Raw genomic sequence first — 12,069 nt, forward strand, 5'->3', positions numbered from 1 at the left:
TTAATAAGTGACTATTAGCGCAATGGTCAAGAATCAATGAGGAAATACAGAAGAAACGTCTAATGTTGTGTCTCTATACAGCTCCCAAGCATCTGGGGTGATTTAACCCTCTTGACTTTGCCATTCAATTTCCTTTTTACCAATCCCTTCATTTTTGGGAAGTTTCTTCAATTGTTAATTTATTATCTCCTATCAACAATAGGGAGAGTTAATCTATTTTCTTCTTCTTTAAAGTGTGGGTGACTATTTGCTTTTGCAAAGCAATGGAAAGGTATTCCATATCCACTGGAAACAAACAAAACAATGTATGAAGACTGGCATTTATGCAATTGACTAGTATCCCCAGTTTGATGCTGATGAGCATGAATATTGGAACTGGCCCTCTACGTCTAGGTGTTTTTATCAGTATTATTGTAATAGTGCTGCTTTTTTCATCAGGTGAAAAAATGACCTTATGATCTTATGACCTCAGGGCTAAAAATTTTCATACTCTCAAAATACCACCCAAAACTATTCAGCAAAGGGCAAAACCACGGACATACCCTCAACAGGAGTTATTTCTCCAGTCCGTGATGGAATCACCTTTATGATGAAGGTGACACGGTGAACTTCTGGGTTCATGGGTGGGTGGGGAAAGGAGGATTTAGTGATTACACTGATGTTAGGCATATCACTTTCAATTGCAAAGCTTCCTTAATGCCAGCACTTTAAAATGCTTTTGTAACATCAGAAATCCTGTCAGACCATTTTAAAGCCTAATTAAAAAGAACAAACAAGAATGTTGAATCTCCAGAAGGGGTTTCAAAAGAAGACAGACCAGGACTTTGATCTGTTGAAACATTTCCACAGGCAAAAAGCAACAGATGCCAAGAGGGGAGGGGGAATACTCAAGGTTTTCAGTGATGAGTGTGCATTGCACCCGGGGCTGGTTGAACAGGTCAACTGAATAGTGCTGAATTCTGTAGATGAACACCAACAGAGACATCTCAGTAATCAGTAACCGAGACAGAATGGAAGATCTGCAAATCTAATGGTCAGTGCTCCGTTGACAGTGCTGGAAAGTCGGAATTGAAACCTCATGGCAGAATGAAGTTAACCCCAGAGGTGATTTATGGCACTTTGACTTGGGTAAAACAGTCAACAGTAAATCAGTAATGTCAAAACCAAGAAATGAGCCAAGTACTCAATACTACAGTTAATTTAACAGCTTTCTCTCCTGCTAACAAGAAACTGTCTCTCATCAAACTGTTAAATTAACCAACTGTGCGTACACAAATTGATGGTTTAAACACAAAAAGGGCTAATCTGCACTACTGGATGAAACAGATTATCTGGATCCATTTCAATCTGGATTCTGACCTAGATTTGGAATTGCTTGGTGGCTCTGATGGATGGCCTATATTGAGACGTAGATGGAGGTATATAACCCTGCTTATTTTGTTGGATATCTCTGGAGGATTTAATACCAACTAACCATGGTATTCTCCCACATAGGGTCTCTGAGTTGAGGGATCAAGGGCATCGTTTTTCAGTGGCTCTGCTCCTACCTAGAGGGCCAGTTCCAGAGGAGGTACTGTGCTACTGTATTTCAGCCCAGTAGCATCTATTTTATGGGGTCCCACACGGATCAATTTTGTTTCTTATGTTCAACATTTACATAAAGTTAATGAAGGATATTATAAGAGGATATGTAATTGGATGGCATCAATATGCCAAGGACACTCAGCTCTACCTATATTTCCCAGCTATCTCAGGTGAAGCAGAAGTGCTGATCCAGTGCTTGCGAAAAACAATGGATTGGATGAGGGTTAATAAATTTAAAATTAATCCTGACAAAACAGGTGCTGTTTTTGGATGGTTCATCTGCACAGGAAGGAACCTGCCTTCTCCTTAAAATATCAGGTGTGCAGACTGTGGGTGCTATTTGGTTAATCTTTACCGCCTGCACATATTGGGTGATATGCCCAATAGTAAATCCACTGTTATCTATAGATATATATTTTTTAAAATTATAGGTTGTATTTTAAAATAGTGTTGCCCTCTCAAGCCCTTGGAATAAGAGTGTGTTAAAAACAAATATAAATAAGTACGCTTTAGTCTTACTTTACTGTTGTGTAGCATAAAACAATCTTCAGAAAAGAAGGGAATGCTTAAGAACATATGAGTCTGCTGGATCAAGTCAATGGCCCCTATAGACAAGCATCTTGTTCTCACAATGGCCTGTGGAAAGCCTGCAAGTTGGACCTGGGAGCAACAGCATTCTGCCCACTCAAAGTCCCCACAACTGGTATTCAGAGGCATGGTGCCTTTGACAGTGAGGAAGAACATAGTCCAGATTCCCAGACACAATGAACAAATGCTCTGCCTGACCTACTAATCAAACACATAGAAACTGTAAAGAAAAGAAGTGTTTTAACTTGCAGAAATGGGTGAAAGTTTGCTACTGACCAGCTCAGTAACTGAAATATAACTTAATCATACACTGCACAAGAATGATTAATTTTTGCATTATTGTGTTTTGCAATTCTCCTGAATGTAGTACATTGTGCAACTGGCAAAATTAATCTCTCCGCCTTGAAGACTCCAGAGCATTACTTCTCACGATTATAGAAAGAGACAGAGGAAAGCCTTCTAATGACTCCAGTGCTTGAATAAAAGAACACTGCCACACAGGCACAAGCAAGTTCACATGACCACTGTACAGGATGCCGGTTGGGTTTTCTTTCTTTTCTTTGAGCACAAGCCACAATTTCCACTCCACTGTTTGATCCACTTTGGAAAGGCTTGCAAGAGCAGCATGCAAAATAGCAATTTTTGTGACTAACAAACAGCTCCAGTGCACAGAACCCATCTAACCCCTGCCCCCCTGCTGTAGTAAGTAGGGATTTAATTTTTTCTCACAAAAGGAGGCGGAACAGCTAAGGAACATGGAAAAACAGATACAGAGGCTCCATACTGCAACAGAAACTTTTTTGATTCCCTGGGCAGTGACTAATTTGGCATGCTTCTTTTACTTACATTTAGTAAACAAAGTAAAAAAAAAGTTTGAACTGTCATGCTTGCCTAATATGGTATTTGCGACTGACATCCATCGTTACAAATGAATGTTAAGAAAAGGGGGGAAATCAATGGGAAAATTGGAAGCTGGGAAATTTTCTACCCACATTACTGCTGGAAACCCTAACTCTTGGACTGACATGATGATTTTAGTACTAGATAAGTGATTTTACAAAATGTGAACATAAAATCTGTTCTCTTGCTGCTTTATGTCCAAGACATATGCTTCCTACATACAAGATGGGGGGAACAGGACACTTGGGAATCTACTTTATATTCTCTAGTCTATGACATGTTGTGTTTCTTCCTTACCACAAGCATCTTCATAGTATGAGATTGTTGTAGGCAGGTATTCAAGCAAGTGGATGTACGTTTTTGGCCAAATGAAATTAAGTTGCTCCAGATCTGATTTAAACCCACAAATATTATGTCTCCTTATCACTCACCTCCCTGCATCACAGGAAGTACAGTCTGTCCCAGGTAATTATAATTGGTGGGTATTTCCATTTCAAAAATAGCTCATAAAAGCTCTGTGTAGCTGACTATTTGAAACAGAAGACTCCTGAAGACAGAGAAACTTTCATCATGTTTAAATTACATCTAAACAAATGAAAAGCTTCAAAGTATTGTGGGAGAAATGAGAATGGGAGGGGAAAAGAAGCCTCTTCATTGGGACGTAATTGCCTTTTGGAGGAAATCAAGGTGTTTGGGGTATATCTGTAATATAATCTAAGCAAACAGATGAAAGATTTTGTGCTATTTTCTTGTAATTATTTTTCCAAGCATAGGGTTAAATGGATTTTGAGAGCTTCCAAAGTACACTGCATTTCCTTGAGGATTATCACTCCAACAAGGGTAGTCCAGCCTTTTAAGTCTAGGATAAGATTTTCAAAAAGCCAGCATCAGAAGGTTCCAGTGTGTACTGGCACTACAAATTCCCTACATTCCTCAACTTTCAGTCAAGCAAAAGTGAATACCCACACCACATTTTTGCCTGTATGCACCAGGGCAGCCACCATTGGGGATGATTTTTGTTCCAGCCGTAAAAAGCACAGTTGATTCCTTTTTATCAATTTACATGGTCAATAGCTGTGCTGTGGCCATTCCTCTGGCAAATATGCAGATTCTGTGGCCTCACGTGCAGCTATAGCTCCAAACAAGTTTGAGAACTATGATCCAGAGTGTCTTGTCAAGGTAGATAAAGAATTTAGGAAGTGAGAGATACATTGTAGTTAAGGAAAGGAATATCAACCATCTTTTTTAGAGCATAGTAGAAGAACCCACGGCACTCTTAACTGTTGTTGGTCTCCAATTCCATAATTCCTAACCATTTACTATGCTGGCTGGAGCTATGAGAGTTCAATGATGTCTGGATGGGAACAGGTTCCTCATTCCTATTTTATACGCAACAACCATTCTCAGGGGAAATGTGAATATGCTTCACGGTAAATCCATTTATCTTCTATTATCTGCATCTGAGGGAACACTCATGACTTACATGGAGCATTTGCAGTGTTTATGCTAGTGCATAGTGACATGAAGATGCAAAAGTGAAGATGCATGTGAACTCACACAGTGAACTCACTCCAACTAAAACATATAGTGAGCACACACCCAGAAACCATGGCCACTTGGGTTCATCAGTGCATATAAATGTACAATCCAATGGCCACTGAGAGGGCACTGCAGGGGGCATGGAGTAGACTAGATCTACCCCCCCCCCACATTGTCAGAGACAGACCTGATGTTAGAGCTCACCTCTTTGATACCACCAACTTCTCTAAAGCCCTGGCCCAACCAACATTGCAGCTTCTGCACTGGAAAAGCCAAGTAGTGTTATAACAGTGGAAGGGATAGGATTCAAAGGATCCTAAGCCTTCCTGGTGCCAAGAAAGAATCAATTTAGACATGCGTCTGAGTGCATCTATAGCTGTCTTTCCCTTCCCTCCTATTGTTCCCAATAGGAGGGGAAGGTGTATAAAGGAGGAACAACATTGTGTTCCACTGTTTGTTTCTTCTCTGTGTATATACATCTTCACAACTGACCCCAAAACTGCATGCTTCAATATAACTGAACTGTTCTAGCAAATCCAGATTGTATGCAAGCATTTCCTCAACTCTTCAGAGTTGAGCTGGTGCTCTATAGCAGGTTCTGTTGGGAAGTGCCAGAAGCCCTGTTGTCCAGATACAGAAACATTCCACATGTGTAGGGTGTGTGAGAATTAACCCTGATAACCTCGGCCTTGATCTCTGTGCATTTTGCCATCTTTTCTGTCCATAGTTTATGACAGTTCTTTGGTCTGCACCATTCACCAGCTTCTATCACACCACAGCCATCTCAGTTGTTCAGAGGAAAGATAACAATTGAAACAACTGTGAGGTGGGATTTATATTGCCTTTATTTACTGCATTGGCCCTCCGTAGCCTATACCCCTGATTCTACTTAGACAACAGTCCAGTTAAAGAATCTTAGTTAACTGGGGATGCGAGGGACTGAACACTGGACCTTGTGCATGCAAAGCATGCTTTGGGTCTTCCCCTGCTCCTGTTTATTTATAGTTAGGTTCAAATTTGGCCTTATGCTTTGGCTTCTTTTTGGTATTTTGATTTACTCAGAAGATAGAAGGTTGGCCTTTCTTAACACATAACACATGCATAATGCAATGCTTATTTCACAAAAGTAAGAACATACCCGTGTAGTCTTCATAACATTCACAAGTGTAGCCTCCTTCTCTGCTTCGGCAAAGGCCATTGTTTCCACAAGGGTTAGAGTAGCACAAGTCAATCTCCGTTTCACAGTAGTCACCTGTAAACCCAGGGGGACACCGACACCTCAGCCCATTGATGGGGTGTATGGGTCGGAACAGGACACTGTTTGAGCTGATAAATGGAGCAGAGCTGTCAAATTTAAGTACGGACACACACTTCATGTAGTTTTCACAAGGCTCCCGCAGACAAATGTTGTCATCAAAAGGCAATACCCGCTGGGTGGATATCAATGTTAGGAGTGTCCTGTTGAGGTATATCTGTTCCTGAAGGTCCTCCGAGGGGAAGAATTTGTTCCGAATGCCACCAGGAAGCAAAGCAGAAAAGGTCACATTCAGAATATTGGAGCTGACATCTGTGTCGTTTTGAATATTGAAAACAAAAATGCCCTCTTTGGTTGTCGACAGCACAGTAGCCACACCTTCCACAAAGAGAGCAAGCAGTGGTGAGAGAAACTTCTCTTGAGACATGTTTTCCAGTCGTACTGTGATACTGTTGGTCAGCATGTCATCAGTAATGATCGTCACCCGTAAGGTGCAAAGCGCTGTAACACTGTGAATGCCATCTATGGAGGAAAGAGAGAAGAATCAGAGGTGTTTCCAGAAACATTCCCAAGTGCTTACACATGCAGGCACCATCAAATATGGGGTGCTGATTCATATCATGCACAAGAGCAGTAAAGAGTATGCCAGCCAACATCTCAAATGGCCAGTGGTAGTTCAGTGCTGTAAAGACTCCACAAATGGCAGCAGCCAGGAGGACCTGGCCCACTGATAACTGTGAGGTCAAAATGAGCCCTGACAGCACGGAAATGAGTAGGATCAATGAAGTTATTTAGAATGGAACTTTATGCATTTCAGATCAGTAGCTGGCAGCTTACAATACACACTATGAAGTTCTCGCTTTCTACACAACACCCACATTATCCACTCAAGCAGGAGGCTCAAATTCAAGGAGCTAAAACTAAAAGTAGACTTTGTCAGGAGGGATTCCAGGAGCTCCATAAGCAAAAATACAATCTAACTCTCATTCTACCAACCAAGAAAAATTCACCAGTTCCACCACAATTCTCATATATCCGAATCTAAAGTAGAAATGTAGATAGTCTCAAAATCCAGGAAATAAATAAAATAATAACGTTAAACCTTTTGATTTTGGAGGTCAATCTTATTCCCTTTCACCTTGCCAGAAAATTATGAACCAGGAACTTTTCCAGGGCTTCAAATGTAATGGGATCTGATAAAGCATACATAGTTACCACATCCTATGTACAAATAAATAAACTAATTATTTGTGTATGCGTGCTTGTGTATATAAACATATGCTTCTTAAATTTATTACAACATTGAAATTGCAAATCTAGCATTGTATCCATTCAATAATTTTATGCAACAATGCATTTTTGAAAATAAACATTTTCTATAGAATAAAATCATATTTTAAAGGGTTTAAAGAAAAGAAACTGGGGAAAACCCATGAAAAAATATGGTGGTCAGAAAATTTTCTACCCTACATGACTGCAGTTAATTTTCTGAGATTTACTTGTGCAAGCTATACGGCCAAGATAGTTAAATAAAGCAGAAAACTGAAATACATCAAGTAAAGAGGAATTTCATCTCTAATGCCCATAGAAAATTATTTTGGTTTGTTCTCCATCTGTTATCTCTAATCTATCTGCAGCAAAAACCTAAGGATGACTTGTTTCATCTTAAGTCCCAATGTTTTTAATTATATTATTTATTATTTATATTATTATTTATTTATATTATTATTTATTTTATTTATATTATTGCATTTTCTGTGAATGTTCTTAACCACCTTGAGTGCTGTTTTATAGGGGATTGGTAGGAAATAAGTTATCCCCATTAATAAATAAAATAAATGTGCTCCTCATCATAAGAAACTCTTTGGTCACTTATCTAATACCTTTACAATTTTGAATTAGAGAAGCAGTAGGTGAAGGCCATTACTGAAAATGGTAGTGAAAGTTTCACAGATTAATCAACAGAAAAAACAATCTCATGTGTTTCTAGTGCGTATCTCAGAAGTACTCACAGAGTTCAACGCAATGAGGACTGCAGCCTGAGTGATCAACTCTAATCTGTTAACTGTGTATTGTTCATATAAAAATATAGTAACTATATTAAAATTACCTACAAACCTGAGTAAAACAATCCATCTACTTGCCTTTAATGCTATGATGCAGTTTATCTATGTCAGTTTTGTTGCAAATTTTTAAAAAACCTTTTAAGCTGAACCATTTAAGTTAGGAAGGACTATGGATCTGAATAAATACATTAACCACACCAGCATTAAACATTTTCAGTCACTAGTGATCAGCCTAGACAGAAGTTCCTAAAACAGGCTTGTCAGGTTAACCAGTAGTGTCTTTTGCATCTTTTAACATCAATCATTCTGAAACCTGATTATCAAGCAGATGCATAGCTGGAATACTTAAAAGTATTCAGTAGCAGTGGTATATTGCAATGAGCAGGGGCATCAAAGACTTGGTGCCATTCATCAAGTTGCCTGCATGCTTTCACTCATAGTCTGAACACCCACAACCGCAACTTTATTTAAAAGGTAGGTGTCTCATTGCAATTAGCATTGTCTTTATCTTGATGTGAAGAGATTGGTGAGTCTTAAGGGGGAAAGGAGAAAAGCCAAGTCTCTTCTCCTGAAGAGCTCATTAGTGGAAGCAACTTCCTACCCCTGCACCCCACCATATTCTCCTCCTATATTGGTCAACGAAACTGTACTCATAACATAACATATTTGGGTTAATTAGCTATTTAACCCATAGTGTGCTTCAACCAAAGTAAAAATTGCACCGCCGTAACTAATTCCGCAAATGGGGCTGGCTTTAACTGTGAGAAACCTTGGTTAGACTAAATATCGCCCCCCCCAAGGCAGTTGCCAAAAATTCCAAAAGCAGAATTCGGACATGAGAATAGATCAACAGATGATGCCTATAAATGTAACCATTTCTAAGTCCCATTGATTTCAGTAATAAGGAGTTAGGGCTGTGCTTGAACCACAAAGAAATAAGGCGTAAATAATTCCCTGGCTATCTCTGACTTGCCTTTCAAGCAAGGGAACCAATGCACCATCTTTAAAACTGAAACAGGAAAATGACTGCTAATAATATAGGTAACCCAGAACCACTAGGAAAAAACTATGGATTTTCTTGCTGAATTCCATGGCATGTGAATTGCACTTAAAAGGTACAGTTCAGATATCATTTAAGAAAACAGCAAAACTCTTGTTGCTTTTAACAATAAATGTAGATTCAGTGCATGGGCAGAGTGTGGATTTCAGCACAATAGAAATATAGGATGCAACTTATTACAGTAAATGAACACAAACAACACTAACTAATCATTCAGGCTTACTTTGCAATAACTGCCATCTAGATATAAGCCTCAAGTTGGTTTCTGGTTCCTGGTTCCTATGCAACAGGGGGTTTGCGTGTTTTGCCTCCTGGCAGCACAATGTATTATTATAGTTCCTCTCTCCTAACTACAGTGAAGAAAAGGTACTGAACAAAGAGCTTTTTTCCCCCTTAAGAAAAGCACAATGATGTATATCACATGGTATGTATACCAAGAAGACAAAATATCATTACTGTGTGAGAAACCACTGGAGTCCAGGAACTGTCATAATCAATATCAACTGTCACAATATACAAGACGGCTTCCCCAGAATTCCCAGCATCTATTCTGACACAGTTAATAAATCACCATAAAAGGCACAGCGTCAAGACACCATACAGCTTTGTCCTCCAAAAAGTGAGCACAAAAGGAAATTGGACATGAATGCAAGCAGCTATGGTGAAGCTGAAATACAAACTATAAAGCAGTTAAAAATAACTTTGTTCAATCCTACAACACAAGGATAGTGGGGTATTGAAAAGAAACCACATTTAAACATAAATAAAAGATTTTTATTTAAAATTGTTAGCGCAATAAGCACAACCATGTTTTTGCCAGACGACTGGCCTCTGACTAATTGCTATAGGCCACAGCATGCGAGAAAATCAGTTTGTTAGAAACAGTTCACTTAAAAAATAGGAGGGACTTGTGCCTAGCGCTTATGAAAGAACAATACGCCTTATTCTGAGGGCCTCTGCTAGAATGAAAATGCAATGAGCTAATAATACAACCCAACTCCAACACTTGTTGCAGCAACAAACTTGCTGAGAAGGGGGTCATCAACCTCTGCCCCAGCATGAGGCATGATGTTATAAAGGCTCTGCTGTGATGTTATGACTGCACCACAAAAAACTGAACACTGACACAAATGCTAATGATTAAAGACTGTGCATTAAGGTTTAAGCAACTTGTTTAAACTGGGGGATATTAACTATAACTGTACATTGAATCTCAACTAAGGAGAAGTGAAAGGCTGAAATTTTTAATGTTTAACGCTGCAGTCATATTAAACACATGCAAGTAAGTTCCACTGAATTCCATACAACATGCTTCTGAGTAGACTTGCATACTTATGTGCATTTAACATGCACATTCAGCTTTATGTGCCTGACAAAAAAAAAAAAACTAAAAAGGGGACAGAAAGGGGATGAGTGTCCAGGAAAAGACTTTGGCAATCCCACCCACTATTGAACCCAATAGGTTTTGATTATACACAATTTTGGCTTTAGACACAATCTTGGGAATGTAACCCCAACGTGAAATGAGAGTCGTCTGTACAAAATCCCAGTCAGTCACTTTGTACAACAAAGGCAGCTGACCAGATAAAAACTCATACAACTTTGGAAGTGAAATATAGATAGTCTTCCACCTCAGGAGGCACATTTACTGTCGTACTCCAAGTATGACAATGACAGCAATCTTATTCCCATTTTCCCAGGACTAAGCCAAATTGAATTCACTAGGACTTACTTCTGAGTAGACATAGTTAGGATTGCAGTCTCTAAGTCTGGATTCAATTCAACAAAATCTTTCTGAATCCTTGGATGAAAATAATATAAACAATTGAGGAAATATTATTAAAGAAAAGTTGAAAAAGTCATTCCAACGTTCTGTTCCATTTATGTAATTTGCAGGGAGACTGTTTTATTTTAACACACAAGCACTCACCATGAATCTTTCACTGATATCTTTTTAAAAGATGAGTCATATTTATCTTTGGTGATTATGGCTGGAGATCTGGAAATGCTTCATAAAAGGGAGGCAAATGTTTTGGGTTTCTTAAAGCTCCCACTTACAAGATATCACCTTTGTGGATGTCTGAATAGTGTGACTAAATTAAGAATATGACCTCAGTAAGTAAAGGAAAACTGGAAAAGGAACTGCATTTCCTTTGCTGTAAAGGGCAAAAGCCAATTCCTTTGCCACAGGCAGGAAATGCCAGCTAAATGCAGAACCACTGTCCCTAGAATTGGAAATAACTTTTTTTAAAAAAAATGCATTTCCCTATTTCACTCAAATAGGAGAATCTGCAGACAAATAGGGAGATGGTGATCTATGGACAATCCAGTCAGCCAGGAGATTCAGGATTGAGTCTGGTACCTAGGGAATTGAGTATGTTCCCTAGGGAATTTGCAACATTTTAAAAAGACCTGCTTGAATTAACTTCCAATTTATCAAACATATACCACATTTTGAAAGTGTTTCGATGAGGAACATGTGGTTCTCCAGATGTCACTGGGACTGCAACTACCAACAGCCCTGAACACTGGTCTTGTTGGCTGGGGATTACAGGAGTCTGAGTCCAATGACGTCTAGAGGGCCACAGGGTCTATCCCTGCTCTAAAGTCTTGTTTGCGCAGATCTGGTAATTTAGAGAACCCATAGGAACAAATCACATATACCCCAAGCCTTTCTAGATACTGTGCCTTGAGGTCATGTACTCCTTCCACGCTCTATCTCACGTGGATGCTGTAATTTTCTCTTTTACTTTCTGGTTTTCACAGACTAGTTTCCGGCTACATTCACATTGGGAAGACTGACTTGCACAATGCAATGTTTGCCAATTAGAAAACTTCTTCCAATTTTATTTAAGAAGCAAACTGTGGTTTACGTACAGCATAGTTTGCCCAATTAAGACACTCTCTGGTTTGTGCAAACCAATCAGTTTCCTGCACCATAGAATCCACACCACAGTCCCCTGTGCAGAAGACTGATTGGTAGAAGTTGTAAACTATCTTTCTGGAAGGCTTTATCTCTTGCTCCTTATCTTCTCATTGAGGATTAGTTTCTCATGCATTTCAGGATTTGACACATT

General features: G+C 39.2%; 2 protein-coding genes across 3 annotated transcripts in view; both read right to left on the reverse strand.

Annotated features, from left to right (window-relative positions):
- The window catches only part of CELSR1 (cadherin EGF LAG seven-pass G-type receptor 1), a 175,135-nt gene that overhangs the window by 84,301 nt on the left and 78,765 nt on the right, over nt 1-12,069 (reverse strand). For both annotated transcript variants that reach the window (XM_083463187.1, XM_083463188.1), the window contains exon 2: nt 5,750-6,388. In XM_083463187.1, coding sequence (XP_083319313.1) covers nt 5,750-6,388 — 639 coding nt within the window. The remainder of the gene's footprint in view (nt 1-5,749; nt 6,389-12,069) is intronic.
- Nucleotides 11,567-12,069, reverse strand: part of LOC310688148 (cadherin EGF LAG seven-pass G-type receptor 1-like) — a gene marked incomplete at its 3' end in the record, with an annotated part of 22,124 nt that continues 21,621 nt past the window's right edge. The window contains exon 5 of the mRNA XM_083464272.1: nt 11,567-11,616. Within this exon, the coding sequence (XP_083320398.1) occupies nt 11,567-11,616 (50 nt within the window). The remainder of the gene's footprint in view (nt 11,617-12,069) is intronic.

Source organism: Podarcis liolepis, assembly GCF_965112155.1.
Source record: "Podarcis liolepis genome assembly, chromosome: 10".
NCBI lineage: Eukaryota > Metazoa > Chordata > Lepidosauria > Squamata > Lacertidae > Podarcis > Podarcis liolepis.